Here is a 26,854-nt window from a genome sequence, read left to right as displayed (position 1 = left end):
CAAATATAAGTAAATAGAAAACTATATTCACTTCACTTAATTCTTCATCCAGATTTTCATAAAGGGAATGATTAATGTAAAAGATTAACCCCCTCTCATATTTCTGCGATCCAGCCTCTAGTACCCAGTCCGCTCGGGTTAGAACTTCGGCCATAGAGAAACCAGACATCTTATAGTACGGCAAGGCAAGGTGGGAATGCTGGGTGTCAAGCCTAAAGGGAAGGAAGTAAAAAAAAAAAAAAAAAAACACCCTCAAATTTGTCATTTTTAAGCCCGGATATCTAACACATTTGATAATAAAACAGATAATGCTTTCTGGATGACATAAATCTCAAAATAGTCTTCTACAGCCATTAGTTGAAACAAGTTCCTAAGTTTGATTCTGTAAAGTCCTTCTCATTCATACAGTTTCTTTTTGCCTGCTCATAATCAAAACAGAAAAATAATTCATTAAGTGAATTTTAGGATTTATAATTCTGTGGCTCTAAAATAATGGTGTTGATGGGCATGAAAAATCTGTTGTATTGATTTATAATCATTCCTATGGGTCAAGCAAGCCTTTGAAATGATCATATACCAAAAAATCTATAGAGATCGTTCTCAAAAATAAAACCCACTATTCATCCCAGGCCTTTTCTGAAATCATAAAAGCACTGACTACTAAGATTAAAGTCACAGACCATCCAAACAGTATCTCTCTCTTCAGGCTCACAGGCAAAAAACTAGGGGCGCCTGGGTGGCTCAGTCAGCTAAGCCTCTGCCTTCGGCTCAGGTCATGATCCCGGAGTCCTGGGATCGAGCCTGGCGTCTGGCTCCCCACTTGGTGGAGAGCCTGCTTCTCCCTCTGTCCCTCACCCCTCATACCGCTCATTGTTCTCTCTCTCGCTCTCTCTCTCGAATAAATAAATGAAATCTTTAAAAAAAACACAAACAAAACAAAACAAAAAAACAGGCAAGAAACTAGTAATAATGGCTGTCTCTGAGATTTTCATGGTCATGAGCAGGCCCAGAAGACCTGAAAGAAATTTCATTCCTAAATTAAGTGGAGGGAGACTCCTGAACTGGAGATTCATGGTTCGTCTAAAAAACTGTAACTCCTTGCAGGCAGGAAACAGTCATGTTCATCTCTGTGACTCTAAGCTTAGCACGGTCCCTGGCACACAGTATGTGCTCAACAAATGCTTATGGAATCAATGAATAAATGGGCCACCTCCCGTCATGCGTTCCCCCATTCATCAGCTAGCTACCAGAGATGGAAAGCTAGTACCTACGCGCAAAGCTCGAGATGGCTTCTCTAACAAGTTCCCAAGAAGCCTCACCAACCTGCTGTAGCAGTCTCCAAGGTGCCCACAGCTTTCTTTAAATGCTTCCAAAAGCTCTGCTTTTTCTCCGGGTTCCAGCTGATGGGCGTCCATCAAGGCAGCCCTCACTAGCAGATGAGCCTCGCTAAGCAGGTGGATGCAGCTCTGGGTTTTTGCTGTCTTGTAGGTATTACTGTAGTCAACCTGAAACAAAAAAGGCCAACGGCTAATGCTGCTGCAGAAAGACACCCAGAACTTTCCTGGTTCTTAAGAATATCTATATATTTTGTTAGTAAAGTTCACGTTTAGACACATTGAATCCTAAAAACTAAAAATTGGTTATTTAGCATTCTGATACGGCCTCGCTGAGGTGTTCTTTTCCCCCACAATCCATGAGCCAGTTTAATACATACGTGATTAATACCTACAAGCATTCCCTTGTTAAACAGTGCTAATCACTAGACAAGGTAGAAATAACGTTGTGATACTAATAACACTGTTAACTTAGCAATAATTTGATCACGTGTCAATAAGGCTAACAAACATGGGAAACAGTTAACTTTTTTAAGTTCTGTGATTTACATCTTTCTTAAATTCAGACTGCGCATCCTTCCTTTGTTGAAGTTTCGCTTGGCAAATTCAGTTTCTACCTGGTCTATTTCTGTCACCCACAGTGGGCTTATTAAAATTACCACTAGCTTATCTGAGTCAATCAGTATTTTCAGAGTCCAGCAAGCAGGTCAACTAGATGAAGTCTTAAGACTGGCAATTAAGCACGATTAAAAGGACAGGGCAAAGCTGATACAATTATCGGCATTAAAATGCCAGGGACAAACCAGGCAAAACCTTGAACTGATGATCAAAATTAACATCATCAATGAGGGGCACAGGCATCACGTGCCTCCTGATGTAACACCCCGAGAAGGACACAACGTTAGTCACGCAATATTCTGGCTGAGAATGAACACACATAACCTGAATCTAAACAGGGGAAAAAAATAATAAAAAATTTAAAAAGGTGGAGGGGCAAAAATTTATTTTCAAAAATGTCCATGCTGGGTGTCTGGGTGGCTCAGTCAGTGAAGCATCTGCCTTCGGCTCAGGTCATGATCCCAGGGTCCTGGGATCGAGCCCCGTATTGGCTCCCTGCTCAGCTTCTCCCTCTGCCTGCCGCTTCCCTTGCTTGTGCTCTCTCTCTCTGTCAAATAAATAAATAAAATCTTTTAAAAAATGTCTATGCCATAAAAAACAAAGGCTAAGAAATTATTCTGGATTAAAGGAGGCCAAAGAGACATGACAATTAAATGCACTACCTGATGTTAGACTGGTCCCTATACTGGAGAAGGAAGATACTAGTAGGTCATTACTGAATCAACCGACAACATTGGAATATGTGTCATGTTAAATATATTAGGCATTTGACGGTACTGCAGTGATGTAAACAAATACTCGGATTCCTAGGAAACATACAATGAAGTATTTAGGGGCATTCAGCTCTGATGCATGCAAATTACCTTCCAGTGGATCTCAGTGTGTCGGTTGGGGGGAGTGTGTGTGTGTGTGTGTGTGTGTGTGTGTGTGTATGTGTGTGTGTGTTTAGAAAGTGCAGGAGTACAAAAAAGAGAGGGAAAGAGAGCCAAAAGGGATAAAATGTTGACTATTGGTGAATCTGTGTTGAGAATATACAGGGTTTTATTTCTACTATTCTTATCCTTGCAACTTTTCTGTAAGTTTGAAATTATTTCAGAATGAAGACTTAAAAAAAATTGTCAGTGATGAGTTGGCAGCTGTCACTCTTAAAAAAGGAAGGTGGGTGCCCCCCTCTGGGCCACTGCCCACAGGACAATGCTGCAGGTGCGCTGGGCCCTGAGACAATCTGCTAATATTTCAAAGACTGAGACGGGGATAAATGATCTAAGATTTCTTTCAGCTCCATTTCCTGGTACTCTTTGCTAGGGTTCGAAATAAAGGTCAAAGGCTGTTTATGTTTCGACGGGTTCATCAATCCTCGTTGGAGGGTGGGTATGAATAAGGAAGTCTTATTTTAGTGAAGGGAATTTCTACTGGCTCCTCAAATGTCAGGAGCTGTGAAAATGAGCAGGTGACGAAAGATACACGCTCTACTGTCAGACGGAACGTGAAAGCTGGTTGGCTGTGGCATTCTGAATGTGTGATGATTAGAATCAGTATCTGGTCATTACTTTGACCCTAAATTTCTACAAATAAGAATTAGAAGTCTGAAAGGAGTACCATTTCTTTGTACAGTTGCACTGGTGAGATCGTATCCACAATATACAAATTCCACCCAGCCTCAGCTACAGGAGGTGCTTTAAGCTTACCACTGGTTCCTTTTCTAGAACTAAAAGCAAAAGAAAAGACAAGAATTGCAAGATAAGACACAGTATTAATAAATGACAATCTTAAATGGTAAATGTTAGATACCTAAAAAGAACTATGCAATCATTTTCATTTAGTATTTTCTTCAATGACTCGCTGTACTAGTCAATTTTTATAGAACATGAGTTCTCAATGCTACATAGGCCTACGGCATTTAAAATTCAACAGCTTTCACGTACTGATAAACCAATTGCTTCCAATGTACTCCACAGGAATTCTTAAATGGGCAAAATGCTCAAAGACTAGGCAAGACCCCTCAAAAGGAAGACAGCCTTGGCTGTGAGAGAGCCTGTACCCACTACCTCTCCTGCACATGGCCTTCAGGAGACCAGCATGCCTTATGCCACCAATCTAAGCAGAAGCTGCAACAGAACACTAGGCAAAACACTCAGGGCTGCTGGAAAAATGCAGAAGACACAAATACCCATGGGTCCGCTTCAAGTACTATCTTACCTCTTGCTTTCACTATTTGATGCATTTTCTTTAGTATACAATCTTTAAAATGTAGACCTCTGACCAAAGAAACTTTCAAATGAGAATTTTTTTTTTAAATCATTTAAAAATGAAATTTTAAAAAAATGTCTAATGACAAAAATGTCAATAATTTGCAAGATTGCCAATTGTTCTTCCTCTTGCCAGAAAGCTTTTAGAATCAGTCAGTCCCAGATCATTCTGTGCACACTCAGAGTGACCGGTTACCCAAATTAACCTCTGATTATTCCTGTTGGTGGGACAAAGCACAGGCATAAAAAAAAAATTGAAAAAGTAAAACCTTATGTTAAAACTAAAAACCGATGTTTGACTAGAAATACAGCTCTTCCTTGACTTACGATGAGGCTACATCCCAATAAACCCACGAAAAATTGAAAATAGCATAAATCAAATCCACCTAACCTCCCAAACATCATAGCTTAGCCTAGCCTACCTTAAACTGGCTCAGAACACTTACATTAGCAATCATCTAACACAAAGCCTATTTTATAATAAAGTGTTGACTATCTTATGTGATTTATTGAATACTGTACACAGCGAAAAACAGAACTGCTGTATGGGTACAGGATGGATGTAAGTGTATTGGTTGTTCGCCTGTGACCACGCGGCTGCCTGGGAGCTGCCGCTGCCACCGCGGGGCATCACCAAGAATATCATACCACATGTTGCCAGCCGGGAAAAGATCCGAACTCCAAACCCGAAGCACAGTTTCTAGTGAACGGGCATTGCCTTCCATACCATCGTAAAGTGAAAGCTTGTAAGTCAAACTATCGTTAAGTATGGGACCATCTGTACACTATCTGCTTCTCTTCCCCCAGAAGGATTTCTTTCCTGATTAAATTATTCATGGGTGAACATACAAATCATTATCATCATCATCTAATTCCTACTACTAAGGTCACAGAACAGAAAATGTTGAACAGAAGCATAACTAGTCTAGAACTAAGCGTTCTAGTCCAAACAATGTAAAAGCAGAAAATCCAAGAGTCAACCAGAGATTAGTCTTATCAAAATGCAATTTTATTTTAAGGAAGATCAGCACATATCTATACATCGTGAATGGGCTTTAAGTAAGAAATGCATTATTAATTTCTTTTGAATCGAGATTCCAGAAAATAATACTTGGATAAAAATGTAACCACTGAAAGGTCAAAGAAAAAAACTAGTGAAGAGCCTTGTGGTTTGGATTAGCACTAGAGGCTCTGTCTTTCCTATTAATTATACTGAAGAACATGTCCTTTAACTTATCTAAAATACCACAGATTTTTATTGGAACTACTTTATAATTCATTCTCTTCTAGAGGATATTATGGAGATCACTAGAATCTTCTTTTCCTTCCCCGGGGGAAAAAAAAACATAGACAAACCATCTTATCATTCAAAGTTCTGATTTTTAAAAAGATAAACTAGGACATACACACAAAATATATCAGTAACAACTCATTCCAGAAACATTGGCATGAATGTGTAGAAGTGTGGAGATGCTTACAGAAGCCTCTTGGGTGAGTCTCTTCTCTCTGGAATGGCCTCTGGGTCTGCCTTGGTCAAAAGTATGAGGTGGTTTTTAAAGTGACAGACGGCTTTCAAGCCTATGAAAAGCTGTATTCTTAGAGCACAGACATCCATACTGACAGGTGGGCAAGCCTAGTAGAGGAAAAATCACAAATTTCACCAAGGAACAAAGGTACATGAACTTTAATCTTCAAAAATCAGTCTGTTTATTTGATAAAATCCTGCTCCCTCCTCCACACCCCCGTCCAAAAACCCGATCTGAATTCCTAATCTTATCAAAGGAGGAGGTTATCCTGTTTGAAGTTCTGTAACCCGGTACCTATTACACATGTGCCCGCCGAAGAGCCACTCGGTATCTGCTGACTGAGTAGATACAGACGGCAGGCGCTCTTGAGCCCATCGCGGCTGTGGGAACTCCTGTGTGGCTTACAGAGTGGCTCTCCGAGCACGGCTGTGGGCTGGTAACCTGCACCTACAGAAATCCCCACTGACGGTGAGCTGGTTCAGGGATATGCCCCAAAGTGGTTTCTAGGAAAAATCAGGCACTATAAATGGTCATTCTATTGCACAGAGAGAACTTACATGGTTTCTTGGTGGATGGACGTGTAGAAGAGAAATGCTTGCATGTTCAGATGGCCCCTGACTGTTAGCTCCTTAGGTGGGAACATTGCCTGGAATGGATGACCAGCTGGGTGTGTCAGGTAAATGGGAGGAAACCCTGGATGAGCAGCCAGGCTCCTGTCCCTGTAAGGGGGCACTAATTCAAGGACAGTGGATAAGATAATGGAAGAGCTGTTTCTGGGAGCTCGCAAAATGATGCTGCCAGGCCTGTGCCCTCTCTTCCATTAACACTAGTTTGGTTCTGCGGTCATCTTCATTGCCTTCTGTACAAAGCGATTGGGGCAATGCAGTCATCTATTTTTTCATTTCTAAAAATAGATAAGATGGCCTTAGCTACTGCTGAGGGGCCAGAATCTCAGAGGAGAGGGACGTAAGATGTACACTTTGGACCAAATTCTGAGGTTGTGAAATCTTTCTCAGACGCCATAGCTCCCAAAGTCTGAGTCGGCAAGAGGGCTAAACGTGTGCTGGTTCTGGTGGTATCTAGCATTTCAGAATGGTAGAGTCGCAGGAGAGAGGGAACCATGAGGTGTGACCTTCCCTCTGCCACCTTCAGGAGGACTGGTCTCAAGGGCAGCATTCCCCACCAGCTAGCTGCCCATCTCTCTTCTTATCTCCCTTCTTCTCTTCCTTGTTCCTTCCCCCTGGTTTTAGGAGACTCTGAGAAGACCTACAACGTGATTTAATTTCAAATGCAGATTGAACCTACCTCAATCTATTATGCACCCCTCACTCCAGCATCACCACCTGTATAAGCCTATGTCTTTCTGAGGTTTGAAAAACAGAAAACAAAAAAGCAAAGCAAGGTGTGAGGAGAAGAGAGGGACAAAGAATCTGTTGGCTTTCCATTTTAATAGGGAAATAATCTTTATTTCTAAAATATGCTCTTGAAAAGGCTATGTGTGTATCTTAAACATAGACAGAAAGGCATGGGGAAGCTGTGAGTTGGGTTTCCTAAGAGGCTGAAGGTAGGCAGAATGCCTGGTCAGCAACAGAAAGCTACAGGCAGGCCATTGCATGAAAGAGCTACTGAGAACTCAGATCGAGTAAAACAATGTCACATGTCACTATTTGGGTGACGATGATAGTGGAAGAGGACCTCAAACACCTTAAGCACAAAAGTGCTGGCTTGTTAACATAACGATCAGTAATGAACACTTACTTTTCCAGGAAAAGCTGTCCCAGGTGCCAGATAGACATAAACTAACTTATAAAATATAGGCCATCATGGGATGCCTGGGTGGCTCAGTTGGTTAAGTGTCTGCCTTTGGCTCAGGCCATGATCCCAGGGTCCTGGGATCAAGCCCCGCTTCTCTCTCTCTCTCTCTCTCTCTCTGCTTCTGCCCCTGATCATGTGCTCTCTGCCACCAATATTTCCATTAAAAAAGAATAAAATTGTAGTATACTATAGTTGTAAAGTACTCTCTCTGAAGTTACACTCACATATTCTTTACCAAATTTTAAAAACTATGCACTACACCTAAATTCTGAGTGAAATGTTTTCAAAGTAATCTTAAAAATTGTCATCTAAACCATGAATCACAAAATGCTTACTATTTCATGTCCAAAAACTCTATTTGGATAAAGAAGATCTTAAGACCTTTAATGTTCACCAACTTAGACCCAAGAGCAAATTTGCAAGCATTCATGTATCCCTTTTTGATCCTAAGATTTTGTTGTCATCATAAACCAGTTCTGGGGCGCCTGAGTGGCTTAGTCGTTAAGCGTCTGCCTTCGGCTCAGGGCGTGATCCCGGCGTTCTGGGATCGAGCCCCACGTCAGGCTCTCCCGCTGGGAGTCTGCTTCTTTCTCTCCCACGCCCCCTGCTTGTGTTCCCTCTCTCGCTGGCTGTCTCTCTCTGTCAAATAAATAAATAAAATCTTTAAAAAATAAAAATAAAAAAATAAAATAAACCAGTTCTAACCTTCAGGGTGGTGTCCACATACGGGTCCTCCTCACGAGCTGCTGCCGCACTGCACCGCACTGTGAAACACTGTAGGTTGTTGCTAAGGAAGAGGAGAGACACCACTGAGCAAAGCAGAGGCCAATAACCACATGCTCATAGATGGGAGGATTTCACAGAGGCAAACAGAGCAATGGTGGGGAGGGAAGACTCAAATATTTGTTAAATGCTGATGATTAGTCTGCTTCTTAACAAAGAGAGCACCTCAGAATCCCCATGGAGTGTTTGTAAAAATATACAACTGGTCCCCACCTCACCCTTACCGAATCATAATCTCTAAGAGCTGAATCTAGACATGTATATTTCTACAAAGCTCCATGTGTGGCTCTGTTGTACACTCCTAGTTAAGAGCCATGGATCTGGGTCAATATCTCACTTTACAGACAAAATGATTTCCCTAGTATCTGCCCAAGGTACAAAGAGGTAACTATCAACGCCAAGATTAGAACACAAGTTTCCTGACTACTATCTCTATCCCACTCATCTCAGCATGTAATTGAGCCTAGATCAGGCTGGACAACACACTTAGATTATGCAAACACATATCCGATGGTAGAACTGAAAATTATAGGCTATCTGAAGGAATCTTGAGAATTATCTACTCCAGAAGCTTGTTTTAAAGATGAGGGCATAGAAGTCTTATGACTGGTCTAAGACATCTCAGGAGGATGGAGTCAAATTAGATCCCAGGTCGTCTTACTCCTCACACGCCTCTAGCTCTTTCTACAACCCCATGCTGCTTCTGCATTGTAAAATGACCTAGAGACCCCACGTCAGTGCACAACGAATGCCTGGTGACTAGGGGAGAAGTCAACACTCCAGTACTGACGTTAAAAAGTTAACTTAGAAATTGCTACAAAACCCATCTTGCGGTGGATTCACAGCAATAATTTTTATTTTTTTCCACAGGAAAATTTTTAAAAAACAAAAAGTAGGAGAATTAAAAATGAACTATGTTGAAATAAAGCAAACCTAGCATTGATCTTATAATAGAAGAAATACTTCTTGGGGCACATGGGTGGCTCAGTCAGTTAAGAATTTGCCTTCAGCTCAGGTCATGATCCCAGGACCCTAGGATTGAGGCCCCAGGTCAGGCTCTGTGCTCAGCAGGGAGTCTGCTTCTCCTTCTCCCTCTGCCCCTCCCCCCCATTGTGCATGTGGGCTCATGCTCTTTCTGTCTCTCTCAAATCAATCAATCAATAAATAAAATCTTTTTAAAAAGTAGAAGAAATACTTCGTTATAAGGAAGGCATTCTGACATTTTCACAGTTGGGAGACTGCACAGTGTAGGTAAGAGGTATCACTCGGCATTCTCCCTCTGTGTTGGGGGGCTTCTACTGCAGCCTCAGCCCATTGCCATCTCTGTCCATTTCCACAAAGTCCTAGGACATGACCTCTGGAGTCATGATAATCATTGGAACACTTGCACCACCACTTAGAAATCTAGAATAGAGAGTTAACACCAGGAAGTAAAACAAATAGAAGGGACTTTGAGATAGTGAAAAGCAAAAAAGCACCTGTGATGGAGCCAGAATGATAAGTGAGAGTAGCTATGACCATAAAGATAAATGACTGTTAGTTTCCAGAGATAAGAAGGCTGGTCCTCTGACTCACCTCCACCTACAGCAATCCAGCAGCTGGCTATTGCAGAAATACTAAGCAGCAGTATAAGAGAATAAAGTGAACTGAAATGTGTTGGCATGGAAAGTTGTCCAAGATATGCTGCTAAGTGAAGCAGCAAGTTGCTGAACAGTGGACATCTTATGATCCACTTCCATAAAAAACAAATCATAGTAGTAAATGTATTGTTTTTTTAAAAAGTTTAGATGAATATACACCATTTTTTAAAAATGTTATTTATTTATTTGAGAGAGAGAGCGCGCACAAGTGGGGGGAGGGGCAGAGGGAGAGGGAGAAGCAGACAGGGATCCCAATGTGGGGCTGGGATCCCAGGACCCTGGGATCATGACCTGAGCCAAAGGCAAACGCCTAACCTACTGAGGCAGCCAGGTGCCCTGAATACACATCAATTGTTGACATGGTTGACTCTGAGGAGTAGGATTATGGGGGGGCTTTCCCATTTATGTATTTCTATAAGGATGACATTTTACATGATTTTATATTGTTCTTAGATTCTTTTAAAAAAATTTTTTTTGCCTTTTTTTTTTAATGTACCACCCTTCAACAAACTTTTCAAGACAAAATTATGGGTCACAATATTTCTAAAGTATGTATTTACTGGGTAAAATAATATGTAAAAGTAAGTTCAACAAATATAGAACTTTAAAAATATGGGTGGGGATCTTTATTAAGAATCTGAATTTACATATAACAGCTGCTATTCTAACGTCTAGTGCTTCTACAGTTAAATTAATGATGTAAGAGTGTATTTTGGTGCTGATATTAAGAAAAGCTTCAAAAATTTCCTACCTGGAGACAGGCAAAACCCACACATTTTAAATCCTTTCAAATCCCCATAACTGTGTTTTCAGGACTCTGCATTCTAAACTAATTCATGACTTATATTTAACAGAGAGGGGAAATAAATTTAGGGAATCAAATAACTAAATTCTCAGTGTCCTTTACATCTATGCAATCAGGTAGAGAAAAGATTAATAGTCTTTCACATCAATATTTTGGGACAGAAATAAATATTTTATTCTTTCTTTCTCCCTCTAGTTTTTCCTTGGTGTCTAGGATGCTATAGTTCCCTAGGTTCTTCTGCATTCTTGAAAATCCTTCTGTTCTTTCTCTCCCTTCCTGAACATGACCTTCACCAGAGTTTAGTTTTCCAACTACTTTTCTCTGCTACACATTCTTGAGGCCATACTCACTACTTTGACAGTCAGCTCTTTTTTGATGGTAATAAAACGTCTATGTTTTCCTTTCTTTTCTCATCTTCAGTTCTGTGTCCAAAAGCCTGCTTAACATTTCCCCTTGATACTCCCTAAGCTCCTCAAACTCAAATGCCTAAACCAAACTTCTCTTTCCCCACACTTCACCAGCGTCTATTCTTTCATAAAAGCAGCCTCAACACTCTGGTGGGGTTTTTTGTGCCTCCTCTATTCCCACCATCCCAACAGACACCAAGTCTTGTCATTCTCTTGCCGAAGCCTCTCCCATCCATTCTTCCTCATCCTCTCGCTGCTACAGCCCCTCGTTATCTTCCCCCGAACCATTTCAATAGTGTACTAACCTGTGTTCAATCTATCCTGCATAACAGCCACCACTGATTTTCCTAAAGCAATGCTCTTATCACATCACTTTATTGATCAAAACCTTAAAAAAGTCCTTAATTTTCAAAGCCCTGAGCTCTCCCTCGAGCATGATTTGCACCACTTCTCTGCATTTCAGATTCTTCATGGTTGAAGAACGTCACTATGCACAACATGTTAGAAATCGAGACTAGCTAGTTCCACAACGTTCACTTAGGAAACACACAACAGAAGTTCTCCTTACACCAGACAATGGGGAGGAGAGGGCAGCAACCACACTATGAGTGAGCGGCAGAATCTTCAGGTGAGTTCTATGCCGTCTGAATATACTCTAGCACCTGCTGTAGCTTCTGATCCTACCATTCAGTTGAAAAAAATTAAAGATCACCATCCTATGCAATTAATTATTAGATGCTCCTACAAAACTAGTCATAGCCTTTTTTTATAGTCTTACCTGTATCTATAATGCCCTTCTCTTCTAATCTACACCTGTAGATTCTAACTAGCTTTTCTCACTTCAAGCACAAAAAGCTTTCCATATGACTCAGCCAGAAGAAATTTCTCTCCTCGCATTGCCTATTTTCACTTTCACTTTCACAAAGTCTAAAGATATTTTTCACAAATCCCCTAGTATTTGTGCCCCATGTATGTGTCTCTGCCTTCTTTCATGCTGTTGCTTTAGAAAACAGATGGTGTAGTTTATTCACGGTTACTTGGCTAGAGGGCCCAATGCAGTGGCTTGCACATAATCTAAGCTCAAAAAACAGGAACTAGAACCAGAAACATCCGTTACTGCTGAGATAAAAAGGAAATGAGATTAAAATCCTGCTCAGGAACGCAGGTTATATGCCAGCCTATCACGGTAAGGCAACTGAAAAGACATCTGCCACCAATTATCCACATGACCTTGCCAATCCCAACCTCTGGGTTATTTTTTCCCCATTTGTACTAATCAGAGGGTAGTCTTTCTGGCTCCTTCACAGTTCTAAATTATGAAATAATTCAAATCATACAGAAAAGATAGGACAGCAGAGGAATAAATTAGGAAATCTAAAAAGAAATCCAGAGATGTCCTGACTTTTCATTAAAATTCCCTATGAAAATTTTTTCTCACAAAGACCCCTATCCAATCTAAGAAAATAAAACAAAGGCAAAACGAGAATCTAAATCTTTGACATTGAAAAGGTAGGTATAGGCCATCAAAAGGCAAATGCACATCATTAATTTACAATACCATATATTGGTTCACACAATTCTCATTTATTTTTTTAAAGATTTTATTTATTTATTTATTTATTTATTTATTTATTTATTTATTTATTTATTTGTCAGAGAGAGAGAGAGAAAGAGCAGGCAGGCAGAGGGAGAAGCAGACTCCCCGCTCAATGGGGAGCCAGAAGTGGGACTTGATCCCAGGACCCTGGGATCATGACCTGAGCCGAAGGCAGACGCTTAACAGACTGAGCCACCCAGGCACCCCCACACAATTCTCATTTAAAGACTTAGGAAGCACCCCAAGAATTTGCAGAAGAGTAAGTGACTCAAAGTCCAGCAGTAACATTGTAACATACCTTGCGATGACATGCAAAAATTGTGGTGTGAGCACCGCCTGCTGAGACTTCTCAGGATACTGGTAAACTGACATTAATTCAACAGATTTGACAACCATGTACAGATAGCCCACATGAGGTAATGAGAAAAAACAGAAGAGACTCAGCAACTCTTTTTCCTGAGACAAATTTTTTCTACCAGAAGTTAGGGAACCTGCATGAAAAAAATGGGGGGAAAACCCCATGAAACCAATAAATAAAGGAAATTGATATCTTAACTTGTCTAAGCAAAAATTCTCAGTGGATAACCAAAGATTTGTTTAGGAAAAGCTGCTCTTTATAGAAGAATGCCAGTAAGAAATGAAAAGGGAGCTGATATAATTAAAATATCACCATTCTGCAACCCCTAATAAGTTAACAGATCTAGGTAATAATCATCACCAGATACCATGTACCTTCCAACAGAAGTCAGCACTACTTGTGGTACCAAATCATCATCTTCATAATCATAACCACTACCATCATCTAATCAAGACTTAGTCTAGACCAGCATTGTTGATAAAAATATAACATGAGCCACATATGTAATTTAAAGTTTTCTAGTAATCACATTTTAAAAAGTAAACAGAAACAGGCAAAATTTTCATAGTGTATTGTATTAACCCAATATATCCCTATTACCATGTCAACCAACAGTTAACGAAAAAATTAATGAGATACTTTATATATATATTTCTGTACTAACTCTTCCAGATAATGATGTGAATTTCACACTTAACAGTGTATGTCAATTTAGATTAGTCACATTTCAAGTGCTGAACAGCAGCAGGTGGGTAACGGCCACCATAGTGAACAGTACAGCTTCAGACTGAACTACCAAATCACAGGGACATACAGGGAATATAGGAACATGTTAAATGACACTGTGGGGACTCAATTAGCAAAATTCAGATTATGGGAAATTCTACGGTATTAGCCCAGCTTCTTGCTACTGCAAAGAAAAGAGAGAGAAAGGGAACGGCCATTAGATAGTTGACCCCCTAACATGGCTCTGGGCCTTCTGTGGTCTCCAGCATTGTCTCACGACCTTCTCTGCCTTGCTCTAGCTCTCAGTTCCTCACTTATTAGATTCTCCCTCTACCACAACACCTTTGCTGCTTCCTCTGCACCAACCATATTTCCAAATCAGCCCCAAATCACTCTTCAGATCCTCTTTCCTAGGAAGCCTTTCTTGACCCATAAATGAGGTTAATATCTTTGTTAGAAGCTCTCAAGGTAGGATTCTTTTCCCTCAGAGCACTCATTTCAGTGTGTAATTGTATACTCCTTGATAATAACAAAATGATTATTCAATTAATGTCTGCTTCCCCCCTCCCCGAACACAATAAGCTCCATGAGTGCAAGTACTTTGCCTACTTTTGCTCATTATTGGTTCCCTAGTATTCAGCACAATACCCAACATAGTAGGCAGCCAATAAATGTTTACTAAAAGAAAGAAAAAAATAAGGGAGGTTTATAAACACGTTTAGTCAGAATAATATTTATATTGTCTCTAGGCAACATCTAAAGATGTTAGGCAGGCCAGGACTAAGTACAAAACCCAATGGCAAATTCTCAGTCTGGGCTGCCCATTACGTTCCGGGGGAGCATTTAAAAAGCTACTGATGTCCACATACCTTAGTCGACTAATCAAGTCAGAATCACCAGTATGTAGAGCCTGGGTATCAGTATTCTTTAAAGCATCCAAGGAAGCCCAATGTGCAACAAGGTTGAAAACCACCACTCTGAATGAATTTCCCATTCAGTCAACATTTTCCCACCTTGCTCACAAGGCCATCATAAGAAGCTTAGCCATATACCCAGCTAAAAAAACCCCAGCTAGGACAAGGTTCCAATTTCCCTTTTTGGGCCAAGTAACCATTTCAAAAAGGGAAATGCGTTTTGTCTGTCATGTTCTCTCCATGGCTCCTCCTAGCAGACACAACTTCCCTTTCTAGTGCTCATAAGAACACTCTTTAGCATTATTTGCTAAGGAACTTGTCCAGGGCCACAGGAGACTCGGTAAGAGAACCTAACGTATTACCCACCTTGGTCTCTCCTCCCAGCCCAGAGCCTTTTTACCTCACTGCACTGCAGCACCGCCATACTTACCTGTTTGGTAAATGGGTAGCAACTGAAGTGAATGTAACTTGATGTCATCAGAAAAGACATAGGACGAAATATCAGGAGCAAAACGTCTGTGAGTTTAAAAAGAGAAAGAAAGAGGAAGAGATCTAATTTCGATGTACTTCTAAGCAGGTAAATATATATTAAATGCTGATGAATGAAAAGCTTTGTAATACTTATAGAGCAGGTGCTGAACGTGGTAATATTTTGTTTTTTCATCAGCTAATCCCGTTGACTCCAGTGTAACAGATATTCCAGACTGGCTACTTTTTTCACCGAGAAGTTCCATGGGCTTTTGACAGATAACAAAATCATCTGACTCAAGCTGCAAAGTTTCACTACTGACATCTTAAAAAATAAAATTTGAGAAGAGTTTAGTAACCCCAAGTACTAGTTGAATGAAATTTAAATTTCATAACAACCCCAGACCAATTAAATTGAAATATAGTAATTTTATTTATTCACGCACACAGACATTTCATATATTTGCAAGGCACTATGGTTTTGAAAAGCCTTAGCACTTCCTCATTTATTCCTCACAACAGATAAAGTACAACAGGATATGATCATCCCAATTTTACCAAGGAAATTGAAACTCAGAGATGGCATTCCTAACCCAAGGCCATTCAACTTATGAGAACTGGGGCTAGAAACTCCTTCTAGCTCTTCCATTATTTCTATTGACAAGTATATGCTGAAACACACTGACATGCTACTGAGTAAGATCTGGGCAGCCGGATCATAAACCCAAATCTCATGTATCAGGAAAAACTGAATCTGTAAATAATGTGGCTTCAGAGATTGCCAGAAGTAAGGGTTTTCTCTACACCTAAGATAAGAAAGCAAGCTAAATTCATAATTTACCTTCTGTCTGTTTCATTGGATTGTTGGTCTTAGGTGGCTGGTGGTTAACACTCTCTCCATTTTTAGGGTCTGATTCCAGTTTTAGGATTAAGACTTCTAAGTCTGACATGAGAGCAACATAACCAATACAAAAAGAAATTTCTACAGGAATGATATTATCTATATGTATAATTAAAGAACGTTCAAAGTCCAATATTGAGAATTCTTCATTAATGATCTGATACTTCAAACTAAATAAGACTAACTTATTGGAGCAACCAACAAGAAGGTCTCCTTTCACTGGGCAACAGGAGATGCACAAGGGGGCCTCAGAAAGCGGCATTTCAATAATAGACATCTGGTCTTTGTAGGTGTCACTAAAGGGTGCCTCCACATTATGTCCAACCATTCGGATACACACGCGACAGTTTTCAGTCCTTTTACTTCTCCAGTTCACATATGCACGTAGAAATGTAGCTTTGTTTTTCTCTTCAATTACTGCCAGATAGTCTCCTGAGAAGAAAATAAGATTATACTTAGAATTTGTAATTAGAAACAACCAGTTACTTTATGCCATGAAAAGGAACTATTAGTGAATCCTAATGTGAATTAGGATTCAATTAAAGATTGACGAGAACAAAACCCTAATTAATAGGATCTTAGGTATATTTTTAACTGACGTTAGGCATTTAGGTTCTGAAATAAATCTCTCCCCATTATGTCTTAAGATAATCCATTTATTTATGTAGCTTACATAGAAATTGTACATTTTATTCCTTATATTAGCTCTGAGTGTTTCCTGTAGCTCTGAGACCCCCTTCCCACAGGTCACACCTTCGTGTCAACTCTGAGAAGTAGGAAAAAGCTATACATATTAAATAAAACTTAAATCCAAATCAATTTTCCCTTCATCGTTGATTTTATTATATTGTTTGAATTACAAAGTAATTTTATAGTTAGTCTCTGTTGTAAGAAATCAAACCAGTAAAGAGATGCCAAATGAAAAGCATAATCTCGGGGCACCTGGGTGGCACAGCGGTTAAGCGTCTGCCTTCGGCTCAGGGCGTGATCCCGGTGTTATGGGATCGAGCCCCACATCAGGCTCCTCCGCTAGGAGCCTGCTTCTTCTCCCACTCCCCCTGCTTGTGTTCCCTCTCTCACTGGCTGTTTCTATCTCTGTCAAATAAATAAATAAAATCTTAAAAGAAAGAAAGAAAGAAAGAAAGAAAGAAAGAAAGAAAGAAAGAAAGAAAGAAAGAAAGAAAGAAAAGCATAATCTCTTCCCCGCAGTCCAATCTGTGAGGAGCCAGGGTTAACACACATAGCTTGGTATATGGCCTTCTACACCTTTCTCTCATATAAACATAGACCACAGACTAGTGTTTTGTCTTTTTTTTTTCACCAAAATGGAATCACACTGAATATATTTAACAATCTGCAACTTCTAAAAATTGCCAATACATCTTACTCGCCATGTCAATACATGGGTATCTAACATCGTTTTATTGAAAATTATCTGTATATCCTATGTATATATGTGCCATAATTTATTCAACAATTCCCCTATTGATATATATTCAAGTTTTTCTGCCACTATACTTCATGCTGTGATAAATAGGCCTACTATACCTATATACTCATTTCCTAGGGGGTTGTTTCAATGGCATAGATTCCCAAAAGTGAGAATGTTGGGGCAAAAGGCAGGTATGTTTTAAATCTTAAGATATTGCCAGATTCTATCACAATTACATAATCGGAGCTCATGTTGCCAGCAGCACTGTTTGAACATGCCCGTTTCCCCATATCCTCACTAGCACTGACTCAATGTGATGGAGAAACAAGGACTCTTATGGTTATCATAATGTAAATTTCCCAGACCATTTCTAAAGCTGGCCATCTTCTCCTGTGTTTTATCAGCCATGTATGATTTCTCTTCCGCAAGTTATCTACTTTAATAGGATGCTTGATTTGTTTTTCTTACTAAGAAATAGCAGCTCTCTGGGTAAAGGTGATATTAATCTTTGGTCACGAATAGCAAATTGTTTTTGGTAGTCTATTCTTTGACATTTGATTTCGCTTATGGCAGCTGTTACCATAGTAAAAGTAGTCAGATACCTACGTAGTCAGATCTATATGCTTTTCTTCTTGGCCTCTGAGTTTCCTAATTTGCTTAGACAGTCCTATGCCCGCCAAATTACGTAACTATAGTCTTACATGTTCTATTTTAGTGGCTTTTTTATTTAAATTTTTAATCTTTAGAACTTTGAGGGGAAGAGAAGTCAAGGTTTTTCCAAATGTAGAACCTACTAGTTACTAACATTATTTGGTAGATAGGCTCTTTTCCAATGAACTAAAACTGAAACACTGCTGTGAGCATCACAACTTCCCATATACACATGCAGCAAGCAAGCAGCCCCTCTCTGCAAACGCTCGCTGGGCTGGCCGGGTCCCCTCCTTGTCAGAAATGAGCCAACCTTCCAGAAAGGCGAGCGTTCTCTTGATGCTGGTGCCTTTGATACCACAGAAACGCAGCTTGCACCTCTTCATTCCCTGGACATCTTGGCATAATGCCTAACTGTACCTACAGGCTCCATATATTGGCTCACTCAGTTCCAGGGAAGCAGTTTGGATGGAGTTGGGTCAAAAGATGACTTGTCCCCTCCATCTTTCTAGAAGTTCCTTAGTAAATGAATTTTTTAAAAATTTTTGTTGGGGTAAAATATACATAACATAAAATTTACCATTTTCACCATTTTGAGACTGGAGTTCAATGGTATGAAGTATATTCACATTGTTGTGCCCCGATCACCATCATCCCTCTCCAGAACTTCTTCATCTTCCTCAAAGCTCTGTATCCCTTAAACAATAACTCCTCCTCTCCCCCACTCCCAGACTCTGGCCATGACCATTCTACTTTCTGTCTCTATGAATTCGCCCACTCTAGATACCTCATATAAACTGAATCATACAATATTAGTCTTTGCTTCTGGCTTATTTCACTAGGCATAATGTCTTCAAGGTTCATTTGTGTTGTAACATGTGTCAGGATTCCCTTCCTTTTTAAGGATGAGTAATATTCGATTTTATGTATATACCACATTTTATTTATTCAACTGTTTAAGGACACTCAGAGTGTTTCCATGTCTTGGCTATTAAAAATTATGCTTCAACAAACATGCAGGTAGAGATACGCATATGCCACATTTTGTTTGTCTTTTCTTCAGTTGATGGACATTTGGGGTGCTTCCACTTCTTGGCTCTCATTAAAAAATGCTATGGGGGTGCCAGGGTGGCTCAGCTGTTAAGCGTCTGCCTTCGGCTCAGGTCATGATCCCAGGGTCCTGGGATCGAGCCCCACATCAGGCTCCCTGCTCGGCGGGAAGCCTGCTTCTCCCTCTCACACTCCCCCTGCTTGTGTTCCCTCTCTCGCTGTCTCTCTCTGTCAAATAAATAAATAAAATCTTAGGGAAAAAATGCTATGAACGTTGATGTACAAATATCTGCCAAGTCACTGCTTTCAATTACTTTGTTTATATACTTCCAAGAGTGAAACTGCTGAACCATATGGTAATTAATTTTTTGAGGAACACCATACTGTTTTCCACAGCAGCTCTACCATTTTACATTCCTGCAGTGCGCAAGGGTTCCAGTTTCTCCACATTCTTACCAATGTTTGCTGTTTTCTTTCTTTTTTTTAAATAATAACCATTCTAATGGGTGTGAAATGGTATCTCAGTATGGGTGTGGTTTGCATTTCCCTGTGATTAATGATGTTAGGCATCTTTTCATGTGCTTGTTGGTCATTTGAAGAAATGCCTATTTGCCCATTTTTGAATTGGCTTTTGTTGTTGTTAAGTTACAGGAGTTCTTTATATATTCTGGATATTAATCCCTTCTTGGATATATGCTTTGCTAGTATTTTCTCCCATTCTGTGGATTGCCTTTTCCACCTGTTGTTAGTGTTCTTAGTGTCTTTTATAGATGCACGAAGGTTTTTAATTTTGATGACATCCAATTTACTTTATTGTTTTGTTGCCCGTGCTTTGGTGCCATATTCAAATTAGTAAATGAATTTTAAAACTAAGAATATTTGTTTGGTTAAATAAAATTGTTTTATTCATACATTTATAAAAATATACCTATTTCACTGATAAAGTGTATATATCATTTGTATATAAGCTGCAAACTGTAGATAGTGCCCATACTGTCTTGTATGTTTTCAGATTAGTTTTACAATGATGAACTAGAATTTGCTCAGTAAGTGTGTTTACCTGACAAGCGTTATGATAAGAGATTTAGAGTTCTCTCAGTTAATCCTCACAAAAAACTTTCAAGGTATTATCTCATTCTCCATTTTATAGATCAGGAATCTGAGGCTCAAATAAGCTAGGTAACTTGTCTAAGGCAACACAGCCAACAAGACAGAGCTGGGGATTTAAACCTGGATGTGGTTAGCTCCAAAGTCGATGCTCATTTCCCAATTATGCTGTTTCTCAAAATGTTAAAAAGAAGATATAAGTCTAGAGGATTCTGTGGAGGTTAACAGCACTGTATGAAAGAAACTAAACTTTTTTTAAAATGTAATATATTTAAACAAGCAACAAAACACAGTTCACCGATTTCTCTCACTGCCCCCACCCCAGCTCTTGCAGCCACCAATTAGTTTTGTTTTTTTTTAAGTTTTTTATTTTTTAGATTTTACATATAAAAAATCATATGGTATTTGTCTTCCTCTGACTGACTTTTTTAGGTATTATGTATATGGTCAGGGGCTTTATTCTACTTTACAACAGCTTCTGTCTTCATTAAGTAAATTAAAAAATCATTCTCATATTTATTCTTAAGCTGAGATTATTGATTTTTTAAAATAATAATCTTCCTTTTATATAGGAAGATCACAAACCTGGTTAACACTAATACCAGATTAAGGAAAAGGCTGCTCCTATGACAGAATTGACATCGGAAGGCAGAAATAATATACAATACATCAAAATATGTATTATGGCTCTAGAAAAGTGAAGAGGTGGTAGGGTTTGGGGAGATGTAATTTAATACACTTGTGCTAAAGAACAGTCAACAATGAGAGCCATGTGGTCTTGTCCTCCCTGCCCCACCACCTTCAGACACCCCATAAACAAATGTCCTGCACCAGAGCTCCCCACACAGCACCCAACCCTGGCCACCAGGTCTTTCTCCTTTGAGAGCAATAAATTCTCATGTCTCCTTTTCCTCACTTCACACACAAAGCCTAAATTAAATTTCCATTACTGATGATGATGTTAGGGCCCTCTGTCCTTCAAAACTTCGACCTACTTTCTCCCTAACACCCCCAAATTTTATAAAGGGAGAATAGCATTCTGCTAATTAGAGATTTTAAAAAATGAAAATGTTGGGCACCTGCATGGCTCAGTTGGTTAAGCATCTGCCTTTGGCTCAGGGTCCTGGGATCAAGTCCCACGTCAGGCTCCCTGCTCTGCAGGGGGTCTGCTTCTCCCTCTGACCCTCCTGCCACTTGTTCTCTCAATCTCTCTCTCTCTCTCAAATAAATAGATAAAATTTAGAAAAAAGAAAAGAAAAGAAAATGTTTTCTATTTGGGTAAGAGACCTGCAAAGCACTTTTAATAAATATAAATGACTGATACAAGATTCATTTTGTTTCTGACAGGGGGAGATTTGCTATAGAGAAAGACACTAGGCAGGTAGAGCAGGAATCCCCATGTCTAAATTACTGTGAATGGGAAGAAAGAGACCAAAAGGAAAAAGCTAAGAAGTGGAAGACAAGTTATCTGGGTATCAACATAGCTAGGAGTCAGCTATGTGTGGGTTAATAGAAGCTGTACCCAGGGGTTGTATCCAGTCTTCAAGCTGAGGACTGAAAGTTACCCTTGAGCTATCTGACCCACGCTAATGCCATAGCACATGACTCCTGAACTTTCTTTAGGACAGCCAACTGGATTATAAAAAGTCTTTGTTTTTCAAGGCCTCATTAATAAGGTTACCATGCTACTCACTGCCTACAGCAGCTAGTAGGCACTAGGTCAGTGGTTCTGAATTTTGGATAAATATCAGACTCACCCCAAAGCTGGGCCATACCCCAGGAAACTGACAGTTTCTCTGTGGTCCAGGCATCAGCATATTTTCAAGCTCCCCCAGGTGATTCTGAAGCACAAGTAGTGACATCAAGGATCCCAAGAATCACCATTACTGACAGGGAAGAAAACTATAAGTTTACATAATGCCTGCCACTTCCAATTCTAGAATAAATGTCTGTTTGGAAGAATGGGGCAGATCTTATAAATATGTCTGGTCTGTTTCTGCCTCTCTCTCTCACGCACGCTCTCTCTCTCTCTCTCTCTCTCTCTCTCACACACACACACACACATCACACCTTGAGAGTGGTAAGTGTGCCACTCAGTAGAGCTCTTGAAGGTAAGAACTTCCTCGTCTAAAAGGGGGGTGAGATGGGGAAACCACCAATATTGAAAAATGGATGAGAGGTATTTCTACTAAATTCCAAAATCAGAATCTTCTGCTGAAAGAGAACATACAGGGGCGCCTAGGTGGCTCAGTCATTAAGCATCTGCCTTCAGCTCAGGTCATGATCCCAGGGTCCTGGGATCGAGCCCCGCATCGGGCTCCCTGCTCAGCGGGAAGACTGCTTCTCCCACTCCCACTCCCCCTGCTTATGTTCCTTCTCTCACTGTCTCTCTCCGTCAAATAAACAAATAAATAAATAAATCTTAGAAAGAAAGAAAGAAAGAAAGAAAGAAAGAAAGAAAGAAAGAAAGAAAACATACAGATCTAATGAGTGGTTTTCAAACACTATCTGTGAACCAATGCAGGCTTCCGTTAGTATCTTTACTAGCCAAGAAGAAAAAAATAACCGCATAGTAAGTTGCTCGTAAAGCAAAGATATCCAATGTTTAGGGTTTAGTGCTTTTTTCTCTTATGGTTACAGTAAATAACACGGCTTTTCATTTTTAAAGTATATATTTTTACTGGACAAAATAAATAGTCAGATACTAAGTATGATGATAGCCCCACAGATTTTCATGGATCCACAAAATCCCAATGCCTGGAAATCACTGATCTAGCAATTTCAACTTTAAAAACAAAAAAAACCAGAGCCTGAGATCCAAAAGTTTCTGTAAACTCACACCCAACCAGTAGCAGACAGAGTAGGAGTTAGAAAGAGATCTCCAATCCTCCAAGTTCATGCTCTGCACTTCATAAGTAAGCCCCTGAGCTTTTCTACCGTAAGTACTGCAATTTATACATTTACGACCCTCTTGAGAAGCAGGAATCAACTTTAAGTGCATTATTAGGCAGTTAAAAGAAGCCTATGGTAAATCCTTCCGTAATCTTAAGTACCACTTATTTTTAAATGTTGTATTTTTCTAAAATAGAGATATACCCACATTGTACCTCCTTGGTACTGCTTCACATTTCGGTGGAAAAAGGGTACTGGATGCTGCTGCGCTGTTTTGGGTGGGTGGGAGGAGTTTATGACTTGAGTTCCACTTGCATAGATTTAAAAACCAGCATATAACGTGAGCTTTCAAAAACCGACTAGTGGATAAAGGTATAGACGTGAAAGGATTGGCCATGAGTTGGCATTGTTGTTGAAGCTGGGAGTACCTGGAGTTCAAGATACTATTCTCCCTATTTTGTATGTGTTTGAGATTTTCTATGCTTTTAAGTTTGAATTTTTTGGAGCTGTATGGTTTATTTTACCATACAAACAAACTGAGCGGAACCCAGCCACCCAACTACAGGCCTTTCTGGTGAGCGAGCGAGATAAGAGCAGACAGCGTCCCCCGCCCCCTAGAAGCAAGAGCTCACCTGCGGTTGCCACGACAACTGCACAGCTCTGCTCTCCTTCAGTAATCAGCAGCCAGACCCCGCGAGACCATCCAGCAAGTTCCGGGAAGTCTCCTTCCCCACCCAGAGTGCGGCCGGGGACGCTCAGTCCTCTAGGAAGGAGGCCCCGGCTCTCCCCTGGCCTCGCTGCTACTCACCGGCCTCGCTGTAGGCCAGGCACAGCACTCTGCCTAACGTGGAGAAGGCGCACCTCGGCTGGCACAGCTCCTGTCCGGTCACCGCGAATGCCTCCACCTTGCAGCCTGCCGCCACGAATAGCGCGTCTTGTCCTCCGCCGCAGAACCGCTCGGGCTCCAACTTGCAGGGCACCACCTGCTGCGACCCGAATGGGTGCAGGTTATATAACTGCACCATCCTGACCACCGGCTCCGGGGCGGCCCGCCGGTGCCCGCTCAGGCCTGCACGCCCCTCGGGGCGCCCGGAGACCCCGCTCCGGTCGCAGACGCTGGACCACTTCCGCCAGCAGTTGAATAGAGCCGAGTCACGTGAGCGTCACCCGGGCCGCCTGCGGCTCCCCTTCTTAAAGAGGCTGTTACGAGGCGAGGCTCGGGTCCGGGGAGCAGTGGCCTCGGCCGGGTCCGTCTGCATCCCACGGGCCTCTTGTCTGGGGGCCTTGGACACGGCGGTCCGATGCTGGCCACCGCTCCGCGCCCCGCGGTTGACGGGCACAAAGACCGATGTGTCCTTTTTTTGGTTATTTCACGTTACTGCTTCGGGCTAGACGAGCTGTTTAGGCCCTTGAGTAAGTCTCAACTTTTTATCTGCTATCTTGTACCATTTTCTACCTACTTAAGGGGCATCACTTATGTCTCCCCAGTAGCCTCAGAGTTTCAGGAGGATAGGGCTGCGAAAGTTGAAGTGAAGTGCACACGGCTCGACGCCGGGCTAAACACACTGAAGAGCTGTTCCAAAATATTGGAAATTCCAGAATGATTTCATTGGAAAGAACAACACTTAGAATGTGCTTAGCAAAAAGGGAGGGAGGAAGGAAGGAAGGAAGAAAAAAAATATACATATATATTATATGTAATATATATGTATATTATATGTAATATATACATATATATATTTGCTGAGGAACTGTGGACATCACCTAGTGACCTCCATGTAGTTGGCGAAAGATTAGTTTGAGCCCCAGAGGATGCAATGACCAGGGCTGAAATCCACTAGCTCTCAGTCCAGTGCTCCTAAAACTAATCTGTATCCTATATCTATTCCTGATGTCTCGAGGTGGAGCGCATGATTGCAATCCCGATTAAAAAAAACAGAACAAAACAGAACAAAACCACCACACATTTAGATGAAGGGAGCATTAGAGCAACTTTTTACAATTTATCCAGAAAATAAGTATGTAAGTATGAATTGTGGGATGTTCTTACTTTCGGCGTCCCCTTACTTACATAGGGACAAAACTAAAAAGAAAGCAGATTTTCCTTTGGTTAGTTTCTAGTTCTCACCCTCATGAATCCTTTCTTCGAAGAATTTACAAATTAGGTGCAATTGGATTGAAGTTAAACCTACCTCCATTTCCTTTGCCATCTAGATGAATAAAGTACCCCTTAGTGGTATCCTGCTGCCCTTCACCTAACCCAACCAATAGAGACTTTTTGGTATACAACCATTCACCAAACTGAGGCCAAGAACTGGACAAGGAAGTCAGCAAGTAGGGTTGAAAACTCATAGAAGGCTCCTATGGAAAACAAAGAGCCTAACAACTGCTTACAACTAACTCATTCAGATACAACACATGAACATCCCTTTTTCCACAAATCTATGCCATATGTGTCCTTTTTTTATTTCCTCCCTCAAGACAGAAAATTACAATTCCAGTACCAAATTAAAATTTCAAGACTAAACTTACAATTTTATTGTAACTTCACCTACGTTGAAAATGTCTATTTTGGAGAAAGAAGTGATATTTGCTTACAGCCTGGAGTCCCAATCCCTTCTAGAGATAACCACCTCTCCCTTAAATAAACCTGACTCATTTAAGATTCTCAGGGGATAGACATGTTAGCCAAGGGAAGGTGGGGGATGTGCCTGGTTTCCTTGTATGTCAGTAGCTATAAAGAGGAGTTGCCTGCTTGTATTCCTGTTACAAACGCAGGGGCAGCCGTAGGCACACCCTGATTTCCTTATGGGAGGCTGTGTTAGTCGGCTAGGGTAGCCATATAAAATAGCACAGACTGGATAGCTTAAACAGAATTTTTTTCCCCCACAATTCTGGATGTCAGAAGTGCAAGATGAAGGTGTCTGCAGTTCTGGTTGTTCCTAAGGCCTCTTTCCTTGACTTGTGGATAGCCACTGTTATAATCCATTTGAGCTGTTACAACAAAATACCACAGAGTAAGCAGCTTATAAACAACAGAATGTTACTTCTCACAGTTCCGGAGTTTGGGAATTCTAAGATCAAGGTGCCAGCATATAGTAGGGTTAGGGTCCTCTTTGAGGTTGTAGACTGCTGACTTCTTGCTGTGTTCTCACTGGCTGGAAAGGGCTCTTTGGCATCTCTTATATAAGAGCACTAATCCCACTCATGAGGGCTCCACCCTCGTGACCTAATTACCTCCCAAAGGCCCTATGTTTTAACACCATCACCTTGGCCTTAAGATTCAGCAGCATTAGTCCTTAGGGAAATGCAAGTCAAAACTACCATTAGAGATCACTATGCATTTATTGTAATGAAAATTTAAAAGACTGATTAAGTGTTGGTGAGGATATGGAGCAACTGATGTGGCTCTCAAATGGTATAACAACTTTTGAAACAGTTTGGCAGTCTCTTACGAAGTTAGACATACACCAACCATATGGTCCAACCACTCTACACCTAGGTGTTTATCCAAGAGAACTGAGGCATATATCCTTAAAAGGACTTGCACACACATTCTCATGGCAGCTTTTTGTGTAATCGTC

The 26,854-nt window shown here is 40.7% G+C and overlaps 1 protein-coding gene across 3 annotated transcripts in view; it reads right to left on the bottom strand.

Moving 5' to 3' along the window:
* HPS3 (HPS3 biogenesis of lysosomal organelles complex 2 subunit 1) overlaps positions 1–24,416 on the bottom strand; it is a 37,839-nt gene extending 13,423 nt beyond the window's left edge. For 2 of the 3 annotated variants that reach the window (XR_006782501.2, XM_045812948.2), the window contains exons 1-10: positions 24,079–24,416; positions 16,082–16,573; positions 15,394–15,565; positions 15,203–15,288; positions 13,073–13,265; positions 8,248–8,329; positions 5,680–5,834; positions 3,552–3,660; positions 1,324–1,505; positions 32–212 (exon numbers count right to left, since the gene is read on the bottom strand). Coding sequence is in view for 2 of the 3 variants with exons in the window: in XM_045812948.2 (XP_045668904.1) it covers positions 32–212; positions 1,324–1,505; positions 3,552–3,660; positions 5,680–5,834; positions 8,248–8,329; positions 13,073–13,265; positions 15,203–15,288; positions 15,394–15,565; positions 16,082–16,573; positions 24,079–24,295 (1,869 nt within the window). In the remaining variant the exon portion in view is untranslated. The remainder of the gene's footprint in view (positions 1–31; positions 213–1,323; positions 1,506–3,551; positions 3,661–5,679; positions 5,835–8,247; positions 8,330–13,072; positions 13,266–15,202; positions 15,289–15,393; positions 15,566–16,081; positions 16,574–24,078) is intronic. The other variant, XM_045812959.2, reaches the window with a different exon arrangement.
* Positions 24,417–26,854: the final 2,438 nt, after the last annotated feature.

Source organism: Ursus americanus, chromosome 20 (assembly GCF_024610735.1).
Source record: "Ursus americanus isolate L20-20 chromosome 20, mUrsAme1.1.p, whole genome shotgun sequence".
Lineage (NCBI taxonomy): Eukaryota > Metazoa > Chordata > Mammalia > Carnivora > Ursidae > Ursus > Ursus americanus.
The sequence above is the reverse complement of the archived record's forward strand: the minus strand, read 5'-3'. Positions and strand labels throughout refer to the sequence as shown.